The sequence below is a fragment of the Synchiropus splendidus genome, chromosome 15 (assembly GCF_027744825.2).
Source record: "Synchiropus splendidus isolate RoL2022-P1 chromosome 15, RoL_Sspl_1.0, whole genome shotgun sequence".
Lineage (NCBI taxonomy): Eukaryota > Metazoa > Chordata > Actinopteri > Syngnathiformes > Callionymidae > Synchiropus > Synchiropus splendidus.
Window position 1 is genome coordinate 4,201,161 of NC_071348.1, and position 24,707 is coordinate 4,225,867.

General features: G+C 42.3%; 1 protein-coding gene across 2 annotated transcripts; it reads left to right on the top strand.

Moving 5' to 3' along the window:
* Positions 1 to 13,648: 13,648 nt before the first annotated feature.
* Positions 13,649 to 24,329, top strand: ankrd28b (ankyrin repeat domain 28b). Of its 2 annotated transcripts, XM_053887668.1 has the most exons (28): positions 13,649 to 13,876; positions 16,645 to 16,728; positions 17,261 to 17,339; positions 17,469 to 17,539; positions 17,613 to 17,813; positions 18,335 to 18,422; positions 18,582 to 18,724; positions 18,823 to 19,035; positions 19,160 to 19,238; positions 19,358 to 19,472; positions 19,600 to 19,682; positions 19,777 to 19,840; positions 19,918 to 19,986; positions 20,063 to 20,203; positions 20,306 to 20,417; positions 20,497 to 20,523; positions 20,600 to 20,674; positions 20,738 to 20,939; positions 21,130 to 21,217; positions 21,294 to 21,411; positions 21,516 to 21,735; positions 21,823 to 21,910; positions 21,991 to 22,074; positions 22,148 to 22,293; positions 22,377 to 22,459; positions 22,578 to 22,660; positions 22,728 to 22,819; positions 22,893 to 24,329. In XM_053887668.1, exons 1-28 carry the CDS (start codon positions 13,850 to 13,852, stop codon positions 23,174 to 23,176), a joined length of 3,159 nt encoding a protein of 1,052 aa, XP_053743643.1. In that variant the 5' UTR covers positions 13,649 to 13,849; the 3' UTR covers positions 23,177 to 24,329. The 2 variants fall into 2 exon arrangements, with proteins under 2 accessions (XP_053743643.1, XP_053743644.1); XM_053887669.1 differs by lacking the exon at positions 20,497 to 20,523.
* The last annotated feature ends 378 nt before the right edge of the window (positions 24,330 to 24,707 follow it).

A 24,707-nucleotide genomic window follows, 5' to 3' on the forward strand; every position in this document is an offset into this window, starting at 1 on the left:
GAAATGCTCAGCTCCAATAGACTCCAGCAGATTATAAAGTAGGCCTATAATAAGAAGACATCTCCTGCTCCTGCCACATAACAAACTATCTGCTACAGCATAGATCTAAAAAAATAGTCCCCCTCTATAATGTTCTGCAACGTCTGTCCATCAGACATGGGCTTTGGCTGTACACTGATTAATAGTCGTTTTTATGTCAGTTTGAAGACTGAAGGCATTTATTGAAATTGAAATAGACATTTTGACTGGAATTTCAGGTATAAAAACTATAGTGCCTCTTTGGAATTTAGATTTTTTTTTTCCCAAAATATAAAGTGTCTTAATATCATGTTGACATTGTTTTGTCATATTAAGTTCTCAATGAATATCAACATTTTTTTTTTAGATTGTATATTTGTTTAATTCCCACTATATACAAATGTTCTATAAATAATTTCTTGATCTTAAGTTGGGGTTTAGGTTAACATGGGTTGGATGATAACAGGCCTCCAAGTTCAAGTTAAAGATGGCTAATGACCCAGAGCGCCATCTGTCACAGCATCTGTCAAACCACACCAAGTCTTCAGGCTGACCTCCACGCCGGCTGAGGCACGACTGATCAAGAGAGGAAGTCAGGCTCCATAACTGTGTGATCCCATTTAAGAAGGCTCAATTACTGAATTAGATTTTACAACTAAGAGAAACATGAAACCCCTGAAGACAATGGTGTTCTGGTGTTAAAGTGCAGAACCGTCTTTGACCCAGTCTTTCACCATCTGACCTCAGAGATACTGTGACTTGCAGCAGTCGGCCAGGAATATACAATCGTGTTTCTGTGTCACGCACACGTTGTGCAGAAAACACATCAGGATGCTGTTGGAAGTCACTAAAACAGACATTAATAGTCGATCCACTTCTCCAATTTTCTGCTAATCTGTCATGGAAATGTACATGATGCTACCATCTGCCTGCTGATGAGCCTCATTTCTATATTTAGACCATCTGTAGTTTAAACCTTAATCTGATTATCTCTTCTTCCACGAATTCGCTACCCAAAATTTGAGCCATTCCTGTTCATAAAAACCCCAACACTACAATTAAAAAGTCATTTGATTTTGATTCATTAGCATTTTCATGCCCAAAACCTACTTTGGATCATTCGTGGTGAATCACAGACAGAAATTGTCTCGACATATACAGATTAAGTCTGTTCTTACGACTAGAAATCTCTCTTTTTTAACGCTTAAATAGAACAGTCCATTCCTGCCATTATTTTTGGTCAACCTGCTCTACTTCTCTCCACAAGAAGCGATTAACCTACACTTTTTATTTATAACTAGCTTCCTGTGGCTGATGAGGGATTGCAGGATTGAAAATAGCGCTGACCAATCGGCAGGTCCGAGGAAACCAGCAATGTGGAGGGACTTGAATAGCACATACTGCGTCACCAGTGGCCTTTGTCTACTTTAGTCCTATTAAAGTATTTAAGTGTGAACGTCAGAGCCCCGGCTGGAGAGCCACTCCACTCTGTTCTCAGAGGTCGAGTCTTGACTGTCTGTCACCTCCCGCCTATCAAACACAAACTGTGCGTGTATTCAAGTGTGTGTCTGTGTGTATGTTTTGACTTGTGAGCGCCGCTGTGGTGTGGGGGAATAATAAAGAAGAGCCAGATCAGTCAAGTGGAACTAACATGCGCTAGAAATAAAACCAGGAACACGGTTTAGAGGGGGATTTGGCATGTACACACTTGAACACAAACTACATTAAACATCACGGAGAACAGACAGATTTTCTGCCATTCATTGTCCACTGCTAGTATCTCAGCTACAAGGGGTATTACAACAACTGACTATTTAGAGTCATCTTAACCTCTGTATGTTTCTGGACTGTGGGAGGAAAGCAGAGTGTGTGGTGGAAAACCACGCAAGCATGAGAAGAACATACAAACTCCACGACCCTATGACCTCTTGCTGCGTGGTTGCAGTACAAACCACTATTCCACTGTGCTGCACAGTTTAGTTACTTTTTGCATCATAAAAATGTGCTTTACACAGCTTCCCACATTTGTTTGTCTGCGTTCAAAATGACTCGAAGTCATGACAAATCATCAAATGTCAAATCAGATGCTATCAAATGTTTTAATTACACATCAGTGTATTCATAAATATGGACTGGTGTCTTTTTTTCCAGTATATACCTCAACACCTATTATGTCAGATGCCATCTGATCCTTAACAGTTACCTAACTGAAGCACAATTTGGCTTCCATTCCGGTAAATGAATTTGCTTTAGCCACACTTACCAGCGACTGTTTAACTGATGAATCAATACCTGTGCCTGCAGCTAGATCACCATAACAGCAGCCTCATGACAAACTGCATGATGAAACTCAGCAGGGACGCGCACAAGACGGAAGTGAGCTGCGCTACAGTCTTACAGCACAAGCGTGGACAAACACCGCTCCTTGGAACTAATTTGATTTGGCTCACAAATGTTTTGTTCCCCTTAATAGCAGATGATCCATGTGTGGGAAGGAATGAGTCAGCCCGGCTTTGTTGTTTCATCTCTGTGTCTGCAGTTCAAAGGCCCGGCATGTCTCAGAGGGGGATTGTCTTATACAACAGACACTCAGAGAATGCAGACCTCTGCCAATGAGTACAAACAAATAAAAGGCATTGTTTAGTTATGTCGACCTGACCCTCAAATGAAAAGGTTTTCTCTCAAATTGCTCTGGTGGTCATGACAACATGAAAAACAAATCACCATCAGGACTTGTCTCTGAAGAACTCGCAGTGAAATCAAAAGAATGCTTCTGTAATGGACTGTGAGGACGGTGGCGGAAGTGCTATGGCGCCAGGTGTTCCTTGCCCCCGTCACAGTCGCAGGTGGGCCTGCAGACCAACAGCAACTGACGTAACTGTGCTCTCTCAGGTGGCCGCACCACCGCTCCGAGGGCAACGGCGGCACAGAGGGAACTGAACTCTGCACAACATTAACCCCATCGCATCTTCTGCGGCTTGCATCACCACCTCCTGAGAAATCATCACTGCCATTCTAAAGCAAAATCCATCAGTGAATTAGCGATACATGATGAAGAAACGCAACTCACGCAGTGAAAGTGTCCAGCAAACAATAGCTGATATATATTAAGCTATGCTAAAGAGCCAAAGATGCACCCACATATCGACAAGCTGCCATTTGGGAACAGTAATACATGGATTAATATTCGTTATTACTGAAAGACAGCATAAGCCTTCTTTTCCGTTGAGTTTCTGTAGTGACTTGTAGTAAAGTGTGACCCATAATAACAGGTCAACCTTGTCGTTGGTCTGCGTATACCTTGTTATGCAACTGTAGCACTGTGCTTAACCTCCTGGCTTAAGCTTCCGCTATGCTATCTTCTTGGTTTGTAGCTAGAACGCTGGCAGCAACACGCCTGGCATGAGTAACTCTCTATCTCCAACCATCATGACCCGACACAGATTCAAAAATAACTTTTGTTTTTAACTTTAACGTGCAAAAAAACCTGGCCTTGACTTCAGAAAATTTGGCCTTCAGTTAGTTTTCAGGGGGACCCCGACTGTATCCTCTTCTAATATTCAGCGGGTAATTTATCTCGGATTCAGATATGATTTCTCTCTCAACTGATCAAACACAGTTTCCTTGACTGGGTCTGATATTCTTGTTAAAGACTTTATTACTGCAGGGATCTGTTTTTTATGAGAATCATTGTACAATGGAAGCAGGACTCAGCGAGTTCCATTATTCCTGCAATCGCTGCAGGTAACATTCAGTCACTTCAAACAGCCTGGTTTCCATTTACCTTGTGCTCATAAAAGCACAAAGGGCACTGAAACTGTTGATTTGATGTCAAAATCTAATTAGCCTGTACATCTGGATGTATTATGCGAGGGTGTTTCCTGACTAATGATTGGGGTGTGCTTGCTTTTATTGGGTTACAGTGTCTGGCGTCCTCCGGCATTTCCTGCTGGACTTTCAGGGAGATATAGAATGCTCTTAACAGATTGGATCGAATAACATCAAAAAGGATTTAAAAGTCAGTCAGTCGTGTTTGTACTTAAATCTGCTTTCTAAAAAAAAAGGTATGAGTCTGGGAGAAAAGGAAGATGTTCATACGGTCCTTTCTATCATACACCGACTGATAAATGTGTGAAATGCATGAGCGTATCTTATTTGCATATTGACGCTAAAAATGCCGAATTCACCTCCCATACGTTTGTCGTGCATTAATGCATTCAGTTGAGCTTTAAAAGCAAACTAAATCACTGTAAAGGAGCAGCAGGGTTACACATGAGTGCATCGGAGCAGCTAATATTTTTTGCTTCACAGTTTGTTTCTATAGTGACGTGGATGGAGAAACTAAGGTTAATGGCATGCACATGGCTGCTCCTGTGGGGCTCGACAAAAAAGCACACTTGTGAATTCTAGACAACAATAAACTAATGTGCTAGATCATCAAGCTCACTTAACCTGCAGTTTTTCACTCTTGACTGAGGGTTGCAGCTCATTGCACCATCAGACATATCGGTGAGTTTGTAAACTATTTCTCCACACCACATGAGAGCCCAAACCCTTCCGGCTTCTGTACTAACCTCATCTTAAAAATTAAAGTCAAATGACGCGAACAACACAGAAAGCTTTTCATTCATTTGCCCTCAATCTCCTGCTCTGCTTGCAGTCGGAGTGACCCATTAAAAAGAGAGGACACAATTTCATAGCAATTTCACAGCATCCAGCCATTGTGTGCCGACCTTGAGGTCACTTTACTTTCTAACTTTGAATGGGTCCCTGATGCTGTGCCTTGAGCGGCTGCCATAGGCTCTCTAAAAATAGCCGTGGAACACAAAAGCACACTGGAAACAGAGGGCAGTATTTTCATTGATCAATATGCTCATCTCTGTTGGAAACCATTGATCCAGTCTTTTTCATCAAATTGAACGTGTTGTTGTACAACCTCCACTCCTCTGTTCAATAATGAAACGCACTTCATGATGTCACACTCAGTCACGTTCCTCTGAGGCTTGCCTGAAAACAAATTGATTCTGTGATGATTTTCTGGCACCACACAGCGCAGTAATCTTAGCGTCAGCTGTTATTCTAGCAGGCTGCGAGCAAATGGACAGGAAGCACGGTTTCAAGGGAAGTCAACCACGAGCAGACAGAGCTGTCGCATTGAAAGAAAAACACAGAAATTACGAGTCCAGGACAAAAGCGAACCGACTGGGGGATCTTCAGGAAGACCTGCACTTCCATTCACAAGGTGACCTGTCTTTAACACACAGCAGGAAATCTAGTTTACTATAGGAAGGGTGTGTTTATGCTTATTGTCCTTTGCACTTCCACCTCTGCCATCACTTATTTGCTCGACAACAGCAGAGTCACCGTTCTTTCCTCCTTTGTGTCTCAAAGGTCTGATATGGAACAATACTTGATAACAATAGCTTCCTCTGACTATTAGAACTGTGCAGTTCACACTGGCGAATGTTCAACTCAAGTTGATTCACAATTGTATTGCATCTCACATGAAAAAAAAACATTGAATTGCTTAATCCTCCAGCCCTCATCCTAGCAGGTTAACAAAGCCATTAAGACCTCAAAATCTGCAGAGCATTTTTCTTGACTACTCATTGAAAATCAAAGGCAGGAAAACCATGAACAGGATTAGTGCATGGGAAAACCCCTGGCTGAGGTCAACACCCACATATAAGTATAAGAAAACATGTTCTGACAATAGAGTCAACCATCAGGCATTGAACCCTCCTGCTTTACAGCAGCTTCTCGGTCTGTTAAACAACATCAAAAAATCTTAGAGTTATCAGTCACACGGCGCGCATCAATGAAGTCGGAAAGTGGAAACAGCGGAAAGGGATAATTTTGGAAACCGGTTGTCTTGTCAGTACATCTCTTACTCAACTTCACCTGCCCCATCCGAAGACCCCGTGACTCCAAGATGATGACGTCACAGCCCTAAGCAACAGTGGGCCCCCCAGGTTGCATCTAGTGAAAGCAGACTAGAAAGGGAACGACTGCAAACACAGAACATTCCAGGGGCAGTCACATTAACTTAGAAGCATTTAAATACCTGCTTAATAATTAAGAGTTCAATGTTTGAGAATGAGATCTTCAGACTTTTGATGCAGACTTTTGAGAATATATATATACTATATATGTCTATATAGATATATATAGATATTCAAAAATAAAAGGTACAATATGGCACAAATATTTTAATGAGTGATAAATACCAATGCCAAATATCAAACAAACAGTAAGGGCACTACATTGAGGAGATATTAATGAATTAATTCATTAACAATTCTTCCATACTGCAGGGAAAACCAAACAATTCAAAAATAAATTGATCCACTATAATGACTTTAAAATGTATTGTGTTGGTGTTGTGCACTGACATCATGAGGGCCGGATAAATGCAAACCAAGGACAGCACGTGGCACGTTTTACTTGCAGTTACCAAATATAATGACCTCCGAAAGGAAGTGTTTCCACTTCTAGACTTTAAACGTATAAATACCACGTACAAAAACAGAGGCAAACAAACCGAAAGACATCCAGATTGAGATGTTGAACAAAGCAACAGTGCAAGAGACTCAACATTATCGTTGACCTCAAACTTCCCACGCACATCCAGCAAACACAAGCACAAGATATAACTAGAGCCTTCAGCAAAACTATGATATCCCCACCACCGAACTAAAAGTTACGTGGATGAATTATAGCTCGGTCAATTATCTCACATTTAAGCTTGCATGTTCAGCATGACCCCAATTCAAAACCATCAATTGTTTATTGAAGCCAGTCAAGCTATGGCAGTGAGAAATTTGGGTTCGTTTTGAAGATGAGGAGGAACAGATCTATGTCTTGTAACATGATTCAATACAGCTTTTATTATCAGCTACAAGTACAATCACAAGTGGTCGACATTTTCCAAATAGCTGTCGTTTGCTTTTTCTTTCTCTCCTGCAGTTTGGCTGGAACTCAAAGGGAGAATTTGAGGTATGCTTTACGCTTGTCCCTCAAACCAAAGGGTGTAGTAAACCTTAAGAGTGGGGAAACAGATGGGCTGGTAACCCTTTCACACCTATTTGGCCAGCAGGACCATAACAGGCGACAGGCTCTTAGATATCCAGCCAGCGTGTCTAATCTCAACGTCGTTCCTGGATCAATTAGCTCTGCACATTTCACGCTAAATAGGAAGACGTCGTAGCCATAACTCACAGGTTGAACTGAGACTGGCAGGTACCCAATCACGAGACAACAGAAAGATGTTTGTCAGAGAAGCGCTGGGGATGATGGGGAGGCAGGGAGTGACAAGTGAAGTCTGAGGATCATCTGCTTCTGTCATTAAGAGGCTTCTCTTCAGTGATGGTTGTCGATTTTAACAGGTGGCATTCCAGAGGACAATGACAATGAATCCGTGTCAACTCACTAATCTGTGGCATCATCAACCTGAGGAGGAGAGTGTTGAGATGAAACCTCACCAGTGCACATACTGTTCATGCATTCCCATAATTTAGCAATACAAAGATTCTGTTTACTTTAAAGGAATTAGCAGATAGCATATCATGGAGTTCAGTATAATCCTAATATCATCCATCATGGTTTCCGCCAGGACTTTTTCAATAAAAACATGACATAAATCTCTCATATGTCTGGCTGTAACTTCAGTTCTTCAAGCAACATACTCCTGCCACTTACTTCTGATGTTTCTATCAGTTTTTCTTACAGGATTCATATTTCCACCTCCATGATGTGTTAAGTGTTATTCGCTTCTTTCAATGTTTTCACTTTATTGTAATATGTTTGATCAGGTGAAATTTCATCTTCAACAAAGAGATGATTTTTCTGAAGGCAGGACAGCTCTCATTTAAGCCCTGGAAAACCTGATGATTTTTTTAAGTTTCACCCTTTTCCTCATGACATCCCAACTCTGGAACTCCGCTTTAAATAGTGTCTCAGAAAATAGTCTAGACAAACACATGCAAGTGAAAGTTCAAGCTATTATCAGGTCGACCATCAGGGTGAAAAACCAAGAGGTCAAAGGTCATGGTACGCAGTGACCCAGCAGGTGTCCACTCCCCTATACGCTGTCATACAGTGCTTAAGTGATACTAAAATAATAATAATTTCCAGTTGACACACAGTACCTCAAATCAAATGTCACTGTTAGACATGCCACACTCCGATACGCCGTGATGATAAGAGACCAGCGTCATCCCCTGGGCATCAACAACAGCATCCTCCTCTTTCCCAGAGTCACTGACCGAGAGCTCTTATTTCTAGTCTAAGTGAAATGTCAAGTCCAGACCGAGAACTTTTCTCTTGCAGAGAAAAAAAAGGCAGAGTAGCCAAATATAGTCCTGGTCGACGATCTGCCTCCAAACACGCTTCAAGCTCTTCGGGTTCTGCTCAGAGTGGTGAATTTTGGCAGACTGCCACACAGTCACTTACTATTAAACATTATAAATATACAAAGAAAATTATAAGCAAGCGGTGGAGTGCACACTGTTGCTGGGAAACGCAATGCCACATTGGGGATTCATCTTGTTATGGAACAGAAAACAGGAGCCAATAATAGAACCTGGACTCCACTGAAAAAAACAGTGGTGTCAGCCAGCGTTGACATGAAGCGGAAACTGTGTGCTTTAAACACAGTCTTATTTTTGATTCTCTATTGACTGTCTTTCTTAAGTCTCATAATAAATTAGAGGGAAATTATTTTAGTGTCTTTGTATTCCATTTATTTAATTCTAATATGACTTATATGACTATTCTGAATCTTTAGATAAAATGTTGATACAACACAGGAGACTGCGATACAATGCTTCATCTTTAGTTCCTGTCTACAGCCATAATATTTAATGTAGGAAATTTTATTGACTTGTCCAGATCCATGTGTTGATGTCTTTCCATATGAATGATGTTTAAATTGGTACTTCTACATTGCATACTCAGTAAATTAGATACAAGAGAAGGTCTTGTAAAAGTCACAAAGTATAGTCAGATCAGAATGTTTTAGTCCTCCTATCCTAAAACATGCATTACAAGACAAAGTTTGTCAGACAGTCCCTCCACCAGAGGACAAAATTTCAAATTCAGCCCATTTAAACAACACACATTTTCCAAGATATATCAAACATCTCATGTGTAAAACGGAAAAATAACCAGGTAAGTGATTTTGAAATCCAAAACTGTCAAATGACAATTCAAATGCACACACAGAATCCGACTCACGGTCAGATTACACGTTACACTGTGTTATATAAAGTATCCATGACAATTAGTAACGCACAGCTGTAAACAGTCTCACGCCCCAAACACACTCACAGGTCAACAATGCCTTCACTGAGACTAAGAAACAAACAAAATATGATCTGAATCACTCCGTCATGTCACGCCTCTGTGATCACAAAGCGCATCACAATTCAATCTTTTTCCAGAGCTACGAGGCTGCTTTCACACTGCTGCAGTGAGGACACAAGACGGCACACACACAAACACACAGCACAAGTGAGAAATTGTTTCATTGTGAAAATTATAAAGGACTTTGCATTCTCTCCACTCTGTGACACTGATCTAGCTGCTAATAAAGGACTGTGAAAAAACACACAATAAAATGTCCAGTTTGAGGCAGGACAGCCAGCATGTAAGATAATCTAGTCCTTAATTCTTCCCACACTGGGGATGGTAAAAACAAACACTCTTTCTAATTGTATAGATGGACAGGCACTGTTAGCAGATCCAGTGAATAATCGGCAGATGACTGCCAAGAACGAAAAGACATTTTGTCTCATTAACACATTCATTGGTACTATGAGATGGTGTGTCAGGCTAAGTGGTAAGTTGCCGTTATAATGACTCGAGCTCTCTCCGACACAGCTCAGATGGTACCTGCCCCCTCAAGCCATCTGACCAACCAAGACATCTGTGAATGTCAACCTGCCAAGAACAAGTCTGATGTATCATTAATGTTTTCAAATGGAAAGACTGATGACGGGCATTGTTTTCCCTTATGTTTAACAGCAATAAATGAACCTTCACATTCAAAGGAGCAGATCACTTTGAAGTACTTACTTGAATGTAATGACGCTCAAGAAGTCACACTCATCGCACCTGTGGTGTCTCAGCATCTTCAGAAATAAGACAAAGCAGCATATATTATACTGTGGCTAATGCGCACACACTCATTTGGATGTGAAAAGATATGATACGTACAACACAGTTCACTCCACTTCACATGGACAGAAGAAAGAACCAAGACCTTGTTTTGGTTTTTAGGTAGACACAACACATGGTTTTTATCAGAGGTCAAATGAAATAAAATTAAATGTCATTCCTCGTCATGATTTAGCACTTCATGTTTTCATTGTATTCATTTTCTTAGCAACACTCGAATCAAACTCTTTGCACATGAATGAATCAAATTTTCCTGAATGTTTTACCAGCGTGTGCCTAGTGGAAAACTGTCAGCGCGCAGCAGCATTTAAGAAAGCTGTAAAAATAAAACTGTCAGAAGCATTCACAAGTTCAAATCAATCTATTTCACGTCATTTTAAAGTCTGTGTAACAAGTAATGGGTGAGGAACTGCAGTACAACACAGACCACTCTTCAAAGTACACTTCTAATGGAAAACTCCTCGGTGCCTCGGTCAACAAATCCACAGGATACAGATTCAGAGAAGAACCTTGAAATCATCTGTGCCCTTTTGAGTGATCTAAAATGGCAGTTAAACTAGTACTTGTAAGAATTTATTCCGTGTCAGACATGAATTCTTACTACACTACCAGGCCAGGGGGATTTCCATTCGCATTATGAATAATATACTGGATGATGAAGTAATTTGTTTCAGGATAATCTGACAAATTGAAGTGTCTTCTGAATTCCAAACAGTGTCATAAAGACTTGAAATGGGTGCAGTATGTCACACGATGAGGTCCAGATTTGGAGCAGAGCGGAACAGATGCAGTTAATGCTGGATTGTACACGTAACGAGTCATTAGCATTTTGGTGAATCAGAGGTCTATTTATATAGTTAACCTTTAAATAACAAATGAAGTAGGCCAAAGATTGAGGTCACTGAATGTCAGATGTAGTTGCACTAGTGGACGAACAATGTAAACGTAACATAACAGCTCTGCGAACATAGAGTTCAGTTTTACAGAGGTGTTTGCATCTACTCGCCAGTTCAAAGTTATGAACGCTAATACACCTACATAAAAATAACAACTCAGAACAGAGCAATATAAGTCGAATGCGTACCCTCATAGTTTCGTCAGGGCTGTCACAACACCGATGTGTCATATTCTCATTTAGATATAGAATTAAGTGGCGAAATATCAATATAATACCCACCACATCGCGACGATCATTATTATTGTGAGAGCAGTGACCCCCACTGGTGAGGGGAAGAAATGCAGCTCTTACCGAGACCTGTTTTCGTAAATCTTTTATTTCAAAGGTGAAATCAACGGCATACGCAATTCAAATTCAGCACTCGTTGTTGAACCTTTTGGCTGTATGCGTCTGTATTTATTATTTATTATTTTAGACACAGAGAGAATGGAAGGTTGCATGAATTCGATTTTTATTAGATTGTTTTGCAATTGTTTTTCTTGAAACAGGCAAAATTATCATGCAAGATTTTTCAAGTTACATTTGTGGTAAAGTTACCTCCTCAAAACACTCCTAACTAGTTCTTAAAACTAGTTCTTAAAGGACCATGTCTACAGAATGTTGTTGCCATCTGCTTTGGTTATTTGTGGATACACGTCCATGTGTTTACAACACATTGTCCTCTTGTTTTAATTGGTGGGAAACTTTTTCCAGCACAGCATTCCCGGTGAGAAAGTAGTCCTGCTTGGGTTACTGTGGCCATGAGGGGGCTTAACTGTTGATCCTGGAGGATTACCCCCAGCTAAGGCGACCAGACTGCAACCAAAATCATCAACGTAGATGCCACGGCTCTTTTTCTTTCTTTCTATGTGGCCTTGAAATCTGAGATGTCTATTAAAAGTTGCACATTCTTCAACTGAAAATCAAAAAGCTAATGGCACATAGTTAAGCAAATGGACACGCACTGCTGTCTGCATCAAGAGTATAAAGAACGATACACAAAAGTCATCATAAACTGATGCTGGTAAACACCACTAGATGCTCATTATGTTTAATCTTTCATTTGGGAACCTCACATTTTACAGACGAAAAAGAATTCCAAATTCATCCCAGACTTCTTTTTCATTAGTAACACTGGGATCAACACACACCAAAGCCATGGTTGAAATCAATCTCTAATCCGGGTATGCTCATTTGTATACTCCCAATTCGTGCTACAATTATATGCAAATCGCAAAGCAAATGTTTATAAAAAGTACAACAGTGCAAAAGTGCAAAACAGTGATTCATTTTGGCTGTGGAGACCAAGGAAGAGGTCACATCCTCTGTTCTGCGTGTCCCACTTGTTGCTGTAACATCACTTCCATGTCATCTTTTTGTTTACACATTAACTGATGTGACATTTCAAGTGCACTTGGTAAGTTAATTGGTACTAATGAGGAATTTGATAATGAGCCGTATTATGTATATAATACATTTCCAATAACTTTGTTTAAACACTTCATAAACTCAAGTAGTGCTCGCTAATATGCCACAACCTCTGTGGTATTGGGAATTCAGCCACTAGAGGGCGACGCTGCACAACACAGGGACTATCAGAGCCAACAGCCACGGCATTAAAATAGTTCGCCTTTCCGATGATAGATTCTGATCTTTTTTGTGGCTAATATTTTGTAGAATGAAATGTGGCTTCACATAAACATTACGGCACTGTTTGGAGGTATCATTAGTGTTGAAAAAGACATACATGTCACGTCCTCATTGACACGCTCAGCAGCTGTGGCCCTACTGGGAGCCAACAGCTGGTTGTCTGAAGCAGGCCCTGATGTCCATTTGTTCAAAACATTTAGCATCACAAAGAAAAAGTGACAGCAAACCTTCGACGTCCAATCCTGGTGAAAAAAAAATCCCTATTGTGGGAAGGATTAAGACTATCTAGTTGAGACCTTTTTAATAAGGTTGGACTGTCCAACCAGTCTCAGTTTCAGCAGGTCAAGATGGAAATAGTGAGAAAACTAACCTGTTGTTGACGTTACACACACAAATCAATGCAACACAAACCACAGATAAGTGTCACCAAGCAAGAAGCTTGTGGGAAATCGTGGTTCAGGTGAGGACAATCCTCAGTCGCTGTTTCATACCAAGTCAGTCATGTCATAAGGATCACATACAATCCCATTTGGAATGGAACCACCAGGCAGATCCAGGATCAGATTAGATTAAATATAACAAGAGCACAGTTTAATTCATCCCTTCAAACACTATGTAAAAATGAAATGTAAACAAAAGCTACGTAAACGGTGCTTTCTTTTGCACCTTCTAAACCCAATGTTTCATATTCACAAGTGCTTCAGTTCACGGGTGATGATATTACAGTAGACAGCAATAAAATATTAAACAAAATGCGTCTATCACTGTCACCGCGTTGGTTTAACAACGGCCAATTATATACGCCATTGTTGGAAAGCGCACGAGAACCAGCCAATCACCAGGCGTCTTTTAGCAGTGTGCAACATGGTGGCGGCAATGTTATGGAGTTTCCGCTGCTGGCTCACTTCTATGCCATCAGGTTCGGAAGGCTAGCTGGGTTGCTAAGCTAGCGTCCCGCTCGGCCTCCATCAGACCCACAGCTGAGGCAGTCGGAGCCGTCACCTGTTCCCTGAAGGAGATTATCGAACGTTTAGGAAACTGCATGAGAACAAAGAGAAGCCCAGAAATATGGTGGTTCTCAAAATCCGAGACCAGGTGAGTCCGGTCGGCTTCCTTGTGTTAGCATGCTGCCGCGATTTCTGCCTTTGCTAACGGAATGTAAGATGACTCTGTCCTGCTATTCTCAGAGTCAAAGGCATTCCCGTGCCTGCTCTCTATATCGGCTGTGTTTAGCGTTTAAATGTACTGACCCGTCTTCTTTTCGGTATTGCTCTTTGTGACGCATCACATTGTGACATGCTTCTAAAACTGCCTTCACTCCAGCAATTAGCCGGAGCCTGCTGCTACCTTTTTAGTTCAAAAGTAGTGTTTTACATCATGAAAACATGACGTCCAATCGTGCCCCCAACTAACTAGTAAACAGAGACTACCTGCGATAATTATGTTAACAAAACCTTTACTGTTTACATTGCAATTAAACTGATCCGTTTTCAACCAAAGCCATTACTGACATATGGACATTAAATCGCCTGTGTGCTTAATCAGACTATCTCTGTCGACTTGTGTTTACGGTGAATTTTTGAGAGGTATTTGACTGATCTAAACATTCGTGCAAAACATGAGAAGTCATCCTTACGCGTACGCACACAAAGAATTAGGGCCATCCTTTGGATTGATGTACTTCTATAGGAAGCTAGGGATCAAACCAGGTACCTCTTCACCATTGGACGGCCTCACCACCTCCTGCTGCCCCTAATAATAACAACAGCACCATGAGGTGACAAGTGACATGTTATCTAACTCTGGTAAACACTTGTGAAAACAAGAATAGCTCTGTTATTGTTGAATGTCTGTGTCTTGCCTGCTATTCTGGTTACAAAAATACATGCGCGTCTTTTATTGAATGTGTGTGCGTGTGTGCTTGAATGATCTTGTGCTTCTGTGAGCTGGTGGAGTTGCCAAAGAGCTGTCTCCATGGTGATGGTATTAACAAGGCTGGCTTGTATGTGGAGAGGAGGTGCAGCTACAGAAGCATTGAAAATCAGCTTCTCCGGTCGTGCTGGACTGCACAACTGGAAACATGCTGCAGGCTTGTGCACCTTTTATACAAACACTGTCGAAAAAAAAGGAGCTATTTAATGATAAGAATGTAGAAGATATCGCTGCAACAGGCAATTGTCCATCTTGAACTCACAATTTTAAGTTGTAAGTCGTGAGAGGCTAGCTAAACTGTGATAACACTAGATATCTGGCATAGATGTGTTTTAACGTTTAATGTACAGCGTCTTTTTCAAAAGCCACTCTACTAACTCCATTAAACTGTGAAAGCTCTCGTGGTAATGTAAACAGCATTGCCTTATCAGCTCTTCTTGGTGCATTTCAGCTGGCAGGTCTTGTAGTTGACTTAATTATTTGCTTTCTTTGCATTGTTTTATTTGATTAGTTGGAAACGTGCTGGTAATGGTAAATGCAGGTCAATCCTTTGTTAGAATTATTTCGTCTAGACGGGTGTTAAGTTCTTTAAAATATCAGTCATTATTAAACAGGTATCAGGTTTTACTGCTACCAAACAATGTTCTAAAGAGCAGCATGTGATTTGCCCTCTTCAAAAACATACACTGTGCACAAACATGATTTTACTATTTACCAACAAAATTGGTCATAACCTGACTTGAATTTACGCCGGCACATTGCAAAGCACCTGGGAGTACGTTGTTTTCTTTTCATCAGAGTCTGAATCAACCAAGTCAAAACAACCTCACATCTTTTGGAGGACACAATGGAAAAGACATCTGAAAAACAGGATTGTCATGACATCATCTGTCATTTTTATGTAAATCTATACAAAACAACTCTCATGTTTGCTGCACTGAAAGGTCATACAATGAGGGGATTTAATGTGGGCAGCTATTGTCAAACAATTTTTAAAACAAGAATGGCAATGAATCGGAGAGTGCAGGAGGGGAAAATAAGTGTTGTAATGAGGGAACTTTGGCAGGTAAAAGAGGAAGTGTACTGTTGTTTGTGTGCTCAGTGTACTGTTGTTTTGACTTGAAGCAAAAGCTTGAAATGTCAGTTAAAATGACGTTGAACTGGCACGCAAATGATGAGAGTTGATGCTCTTCACAAGGTGAATGAAAAGTCTTGCACGATCGAAACAGGAAGCCAAAAAGGGGGATTATTGATGCAGTTGGAGTAATCGTCGCATTACTAATTTCAGAGCTCTGGTTTAGACCTTGTACATGCAACTGTCCTACACCATCAGCAACAATATGAAGATAATTACACTTTTCTTGTGGCTTTAAGGTCACTCTCACACATGAAAGTATGAACCGAAGTCCTGACTAATGTTTTAGTATTTGAATAATGGATGACTTTCGACCACTAATTTCTGCTTTCTCATGTCTGAATTATGCATGTGACCACTGATTAGAAATGCTGGGTCAACTATATGGTCTGCTGAGAAGCCAGTGAAGGGAAAGGACGGGTTGTCGGTACATAAAACTTTCTCATGACCACTTTTTATCATTTCAACTCCTCGCTTTGGAAGCATAGTTTGCCATCATTCATCAGAATATTTTACAACTTCCTTTGATGAACAAATTGACAAGCGTTTGTTTCTGCCTTTAAACTTTCTTTTTGAAGTTGTGGCTCAACTTGATTCTGTAAATGGCAGCAGAACAAATTAGTTCTATCTGCTTAGAGCTCCATAATCCCAGAGGTTGGAGTGGGCTTTGTTTTCTAAAATCTGCCTCCGCCACATTGGGTTGTCACTAAGGCATCACTGTAATTATACACGTCTATACAGGCGTCCATGTGAAAACAGGTTCCGTTGATCTGACTCACTGTCGTTTCCTTTTCAGCCTCCTTTGCTGAAAGCCATTTTCAATGTGGATCCAGATGAAGTACGATCACTCATATTCAAGAAAGAGGATGTGAACGCACAGGTAAACAACAGGGGCTGTCCCTGCATCTGTTTCCTCATATTATCCAAGTTTGAAAACAACAGTCCATCCCCCCGTGAGCATGCTGAAATAGTTAATAAGCAAATGAGGTTTTCATGTCAAAGCCAATCACGCTGCCGTGATTGAAATGAAATATCCATAAATCCTCCTCAACTGTGAGAAGATCCAGCAAAACGCAATAAGCAAGCTTTGGGTCTGTAATCATCCAGAGCAGAACAGCTCTGGCTCTGCTTGTTTTATTGCATTCCACAACGTTACAGCTTAATGTGGAGGCTTGTTTCCGAGTAAGTCTGGTTCATACGCTCCTCTCTGTCTCTGGAAGCCCACAACAGCAGAATCTGTGTTTAACTGACCTTTCTGCTGACTGATGTCAGCGAGGCTGAGCGTTGAGTTTCTCTCTCGTGCAGCTGTGACCCTCTGAAAAGTGTTTCATGTCACAACAATGAAACGCACAAGGACATGACTCAGATGAGCAGTGTTTTGTCCATTTATCAGTTGTCTGTTTCTCTCGCAGGACAATGAGAAGAGAACTCCACTACATGCTGCCGCCTATCTTGGAGATTCAGAAATTATAGAGCTTCTAATTCTTTCAGGTTGGTCTTGACGAAACAACTATCTGCACTGCATCATAAGCTCCCATTGGTCCTTGCTACGAGCAACCCTTGATGGATGAAGTAGCCTTGAATCCTCTTTTCAACAGTGTGTGATTGAATATGTTTCAGGTGCAAGAGTAAATGCCAAAGATAACAAGTGGCTCACTCCACTGCACCGAGCTGTCGCCTCTTGCAGTGAGGTACGTGAGAGGCCCCGTGACAGCGTCATCACAAAAACTTTGTAAGAAGTCTTACCCCCTTGTTTTTGGGCAGGAGGCCGTCCATGTGTTGCTGAAACACTCGGCAGACGTGAACGCTCGAGACAAGAATTGGCAGACGCCACTCCACATCGCTGCAGCCAATAAGGCGGTCCGTTGCGCCGAGGCGCTCGTCCCACTGCTCAGCAACGTGAATGTGTCGGACAGAGCGGGTCGCACGGCGCTGCACCACGCAGCCTTCAGCGGCCATCTGGAGGTAAAACAGGTCTTGGTTATTTGAGCAACAGTGTGATGCTGAGTCCTCCACAAGATGTGATGGAAGACCACTTAAACCCTTGAGTGACACCCTGCGGGCAGAAATGTACAACCATAGATGGCCATTTTTAAAATACCGCACAAGCACATACTTTCAAAAAGCCTTTTCATCAAGTATCACACTGATTGCACTAGAGGCTGGCCGTCATTGTGGACACAAAGAGAGACACACAGTTGTCTGGCCATGTGTTTGCCTGAACCTCGATTAGCGCAGTCATATGCTGACTTGTGGGATAGTTATTTTTATAACTTAATGCAATCTATGTGCTTATCATCTGCCAAGCAGAGTTCTGGGTCTCTATTTACGGAAGTGGATGTTTAGCTGCTCATCATACCTCCTGAGTAAAATGTCTTCTTGGTTCAGTGACGCATCTAAAAGCACACTGCTGTGTGTGTCATTGCAGGGAATCAATCCTTCCTTTACACTTAACATCTAACCTTACATTTTCTTTTGCTTGTCAGATGGTGAGGCTCCTTCTTTCCAGGGGGGCAAACATAAATGCCTTTGACAAAAAAGACAGACGGGCAATTCACTGGGCAGCTTACATGGGTGAGGAGAAATGAGACAAACCCTCAGCATGTTGCTGTTAATCTTGAATGCTCCAAAATTTAAATTGTGTTCAGATGAAGATGCGTACATGATGTGGAAAGTTGGTTATTCTATTTGTGACTTTTTGGTTCTGTTTGTTTGGAACATTTCTGCGTCCAGGACACATAGAAGTGGTGAAGCTGCTGGTTTCTCATGGAGCTGAGGTTGCCTGCAAAGATAAAAAATCCTACACACCTCTGCATGCAGCTGCCTCCAGTGGAATGATCAGTATTGTCAAATACCTCCTGGATTTGGGGGTGGATGTGAGTGCCACCCACATTCATGTTATAATGAGACTCCTAATCCTCTGGTTGAGAGTTGAATTACGCTATAGGGTGCGCAATCTTATTCTTCTGTTCAGATTAATGAGCCCAACGCGTATGGAAACACTCCCCTGCATGTAGCCTGCTACAACGGGCAGGACGTGGTGGTGAACGAGCTTATAGAGTGTGGCGCAAACGTCAACCAGCTGAACGAGAAGGGCTTTGCTCCCCTCCACTTCACTGCCGCCTCACATCAGGGAGCTCTGTGCCTGGAGCTACTGGTGTGCAACGGGGCTGATGTCAACATTCGGGTGAGTTGAATGAAGTTAAAAACATTGAGACGAGAGAGTGACTACAAAGGATCATGAATTATCTGAGGGACCTTTGGAGAGTGACAGAACCTACCAAAATAGTAACTTCTTTTTTCCCCATCAGAGTAAGGATGGGAAGACGCCGCTCCACATGACGGCCATCCACGGAAGGTTTTCTAGATCACAGGCCATCATCGAGAACGGTGAGGGCTCTTTAAAAAGGTTGCTGCATGGACACTCTTTTTCCCCCCCCCGGCCAGTAATAGCTTTGCAGACTGTCGTTTGTAAGTGTAATGGTTGATAAGTGCTCTTTCTTCAAAAGGTGCTGAGATCGACTGTGAAGACAAGAACGGAAACACGCCGCTGCATATCGCAGCTCGATATGGACACGAGCTCCTCATCAACACGCTGATCAGCAACAAAGCTGACACAGCCAAGTGAGTGAATATGCTGTCGAGGAGCTGCTCAGATTGAAAAACAGGCTTCCTCTGAAACCCTTACGCAGTAGAAAGTCTTCATTGAATGTTTGCTTTTTTTGTCATTTGATTATTCTTGTAACGACAGACGGGGGATCCACGGCATGTTCCCGCTACATTTAGCTGCTCTCAGCGGATTTTCTGATTGTTGTCGAAAGCTCTTGTCCTCAGGTGAGTGACTCATTTGAAACATGTTTGTTTCAGGTGAATTAAGCTAAGAGAAGACACTATAAATGCATCACATGACACATGTTTCTTCACTCAGGATTTGATGTCGATACTCCTGACGACTTTGGAAGGACGTGTTTACATGCCGCAGCTTCTGGGGGGTGAGCAACACGAAGGCATTGACAGTTGGGCTGTGTCATGTTTGATGAAAGATGATGAACAATGAATCCCTCCACAGAAACCTTGAATGTCTCAATCTTCTTCTCAACACGGGGGCAGACTTCAACAGGAAGGACAGCTTTGGCAGGTTTGCACTGGGTTCATTCTCCCGCTTCTTTACATCCCTGTTTGAACTGTGAACTCAGCCATGTTTGTGCTTCCAGGACTGCTTTGCACTATGCCGCTGCCAATTGTAACGACCAGTGCCTGTTTGCTCTGGTGGGCTCAGGAGCCAGCGTCAACGACCTTGACGAACGGGGCTGCACTCCCCTCCACTATGCCGCCGCCTCTGACACAGACGGAAAGTCAGTGTTATTTCAACCATCTGACTTGATATTTACGAAGATATTGAACCCACTTGGAATATTATTCTGAGAAACACAACATTAAAAGTGTCACTTCTACAGGTGCCTGGAATACTTGCTGCGGAATGATGCTAATGCAGGGATCCAGGACAATCAGGGCTACAATGCTGTACACTATGCCTCTGCTTATGGTCATCGCCTTTGTCTGGAGTTGGTAAGTCCTTCGATACTGCCCAAGTGACCATCTCTCCTGTGTGTGAAAATCAATAGCCACATCCCGTCTTGTGTTTTAGATTGCGAGTGAAACCCCTTTAGATGTGGTAAGTAGATTTTCCTGTTTGTGAAGCAGTTGACTGAAAAGCTTCGGATAGCTCACTGTCGTGCGATTTTATTCAGCTCATGGAAACCTCAGGGACCGACATCATGAATGACTCTGATGTCAGGGCTCCCATCAGCCCCTTGCACCTTGCTGTGAGTAACACTCAGTCCTCGCTTCCTTAAAAGATGTCGTTTTCAATGCAACACGATTTTCAGGCATACCACGGTCACCACCAGGCGATGGAGGTTCTCGTTCAGTCTCTGCTGGATCTGGACGTGAGAAACAGTCAGGGGCGCACCCCTCTAGACCTGGCTGCATTTAAGGGCCACGTGGAGTGTGTGGAGGTCCTCATCAACCAGGGGGCTTCCATCCTGGTCAAAGACTACACCTTAAAGCGAACGCCTATTCATGCTGCAGGTATGGGCTCAACATAATATTTGCGTATGCAAACTTCAACAGCCTTTCTGGCTACACAACTTTGAATGTGATAAAAGCAAATGGCGCACAAACTTGCAAGACAAGATCATGTTTGGTCTGATCATGTTTTGAATAATCCTTCTGATTGTTTCAACGTCAACACTACTGAGAGCCAAACCTTTCCCTGCAGCTACAAATGGACATTCAGAATGTTTACGCTTGCTGATTGGAAATGCTGATCTACAAAGTGCAGTTGACATTCAAGATGGAAACGGGCAGTAAGTTAATTTAATTTCTCTGTTCATTTCAAGGCTGGCTGAGGTTCTGTCGTTTCATATGGCTTTTTTCTTGAAGGACCCCTCTGATGTTGGCGGTCCTAAGTGGGCACACGGATTGTGTGTATTCCTTGCTCAATAAGGGAGCCAATGTGGAAGCCAAAGACAAGTGGGGCAGGACGGCCCTGCATAGAGGAGTAAGTTGGCAGATCTGTACACTTCCCTTTTCATGCTCACAGATGAGTTACACGATGCTTGCCGATCAAATTTATCATCACTAATAACACTCGTCTGCTCTCAGGCCGTGACTGGACATGAAGAAAGTGTGGAGGCTTTGCTTCAACACAACGCCAACTTCTTGGTGCGGGACTGTAAAGGGCGCACGCCTGTCCACTTGGCAGCAGCGTGTGGCCACTTCGGTGTACTTGGGGGACTTCTGCATGCCGCCCAATCAGTGGACCCCCTCCCTGTTTTAACAGACAACCATGGCTACACCCCACTTCATTGGACCTGCTATAACGGTAGTGATGAAGCCCAGGCATGCTCCCTGGCTTGCTAACTGGTGTGTTGAACTCCATAGTTTGCAATACTGCTCTCCTTTTTTCTAGGTCATGACACATGTGTGGCGCTTTTATTGGAAAATGAAGTTTTCCACAAGGCAGATGGCAACTCATTTAGTCCCCTCCACTGTGCTGTGTAAGACTTTAAGTTGCGTCTCGTGAAGCTTCAGCTTGTGGACTCGCATATAATGACCATTTTCATTTATCTCCCTGAAGAATTCATGATAACGAAGGTGCTGCCGAAATGCTTATAGACACGCTGGGTCCTGCCATTGTCAATGCCAAAGACAGTAAAAATCGGTAAAAGGACTCACGAGTGCTGAATTATGCTGGTTAATGTTCATGATTTGTGACTGATGGTGTCATTTTGCAGGACCCCTCTGCACGCTGCGGCCTTCACCGACCACGTCGAGTGTCTCCAGCTACTGCTGAGCCACAACGCTCAGGTCAACGGTGTTGATGCGGCGGGAAAGACGCCACTCATGATGGCAGCAGAGAACGGCCAGACCAATGCAGTCGGTAAGTTTTGAGTTTCATAATCACCAAGAGCGTTTGCTGCCACCAAAAGTGATATTAAATATCTCTTTATCTTCATCTTTCAGAACTGCTGGTGAGCAGCGCGAAAGCCGACCTGACTCTGCAGGATGCAGTCAAGAACACAGCACTCCATCTCGCATGTAGTAAGGTGTGTTTGTCCAGCAGAGGGCACTGTTTACTGAATTCAACCGTCAGTATTAAAACTCCCTGTTTAAACTTTGATCAACCTGATCATTGCTCCAAAAATAATTTACCTTGTATTCCAGGGTCATGAAACCAGTGCCTTGTTGATATTGGAGAAGATAACAGATAGAAACCTCATAAATGCTACGAATGCCGCCTTACAGACGTAAGTGTCACGCTTGTAATGTTTTCAGTCGTTTCTATAAAAATTGAAACTGTATGTTTTCCTCTAGGCCTCTACATGTGGCTGCACGAAATGGTCTCACGGTCGTGGTTCAAGAGCTGCTAGCAAAAGGAGCGAGTGTTTTGGCGGTCGATGAGAATGGTATTTTTTTATTTTCAGCAAGTCACCAGATATTATTTACCAGCAATATATCCCTGTTTTTTTTTTTGCCCAGGTTACACACCAGCTTTGGCCTGTACGCCAAACAAAGATGTGGCTGACTGCCTGGCTCTCATCCTGGCCACCATGATGCCCGTCTCCCCCAGCACACAGGCAATCACTGTTCCTTTCAGCGCCATCAACCACTACACCACCAGCCCGTCAAAGAGTGTCACCTTTGACAGCCTGCCCTCACTGCGGGGTCAGCACACGACATACTGCAGCTTCAACAACATCGGCCATCACGACGGTTTCTACAAAGATGAGGAGCTCAACGACTCCGACTCAGAGACATACTGAGAGGCAGAAGGAGACGGAGAAAAGTGCTCAAACACACGCACTGTGTCTTATAAATCACCCACCGCCAGCTTGGGAGGGCAGAAGAAGAGATGAGCCCCCACAGGAGCCTTAAGAGTCCCAACCCCCTCCCACCCCCCAGCAGAGAGATGGTGAGGGGAAAAGGTGCAGCGAGCTTGGCAACACTCGGCCAGCATCGGGTGTTCCTCTAGCTCATTCTGGAGCATTCTGGACCGCGGTGACTGCTGGTACCAACGCTGGTCAGCGCAGCAGTTCACACTGCTAATCATGCGCCAGCAACATTTTCACTGCAATAGATGATGCTGAAGAGACGGTAGCACCTCACAGGAACTGTCAGGGACCAACAGACATGTTTCCATTTTAACCCAGTTTTAACTATGTACGTGAACGGATTTGAGGGGGGGAAGGGGGCAGGCTGATGTCAAGTTTTTCTGTGAACCTGGAGATCTTCGCACAATAAAACGGAAATCAGAATGCACTTCAAGTCTGTACGTCAATACAAAACAATAGCTGTTTATTTTAGTTTGGTTTTTTAGCATTTCTTCTGGGAGCTCCCATGAACTTCTTCGTCTTAAATGCCACTTGCATCGCTGACGTTGACATTAAACCAGTCTAATTTAATCATCCTTACACTTTTGACTTGTCCATCACATTAGTCAAAGATAAATTATGACTTCTTGATTTGTATTTATGTGTTCATTTCGTGCCTTCATTCGTTACTGAGAGACGTATTGGCCGAGGCAGCTGTGAACGATTCATGAAACATTCAGAAGCACTGAGGTTCTGCCTTGTGAAGAGAAACACTGTAAACCAATGAGAAGTTTGATCTTTCTTCCGTTTGAATTTTTTTTTTTCCTCATTATATTCTCTGTGGACGGGTTCGGCTTGCTTCAAAATAGAAAACCACTCAATGCCGATTTAAATGGAAAAAAAGGCAACGATTTTTAACTGGAATGTGTACAAAATATTGGCAAGCTTCACTAGAAAGGAAAAGCCGTCTTTTTCTTGCGTTCTTTAGAGGGATGAAACTACCATGTACATAGAATTTATGACTGTGAATCAGAAGCTCCGCTGAATTCTTTCAGACCTGAGATTGCTGTATATTTTATGAGTAATAAATAAATGAGTTATTTAATGACTTGTGTTCTCTTTGTTTCTGTTACAGTCTGACAAACCAGAATTCATCCATTATCTCATGATACTCTCCAATTTACTGATCGGATGAACCTTGACATTTGCAGACATTGTTTGCATCCTCATGATATCACATAAATAGCATATTTAAGGCATATGAAAACACATTGCTGAATTAATGCCAGAATGTAGAATCTTCAAAGACAATGTACTTGTTCAAGCAAAGCTTCTACATTTTGAATTAAACTTAAAAACGACTATTTTGATAAATATCGTATTTAAAATATATACATGGGGGACAAACGTTTCCTAAGCAAACAGGATTTCCTACACGTAGGATTAACAAATACATCTAACGGTAGTTTCAGACAATTATTTT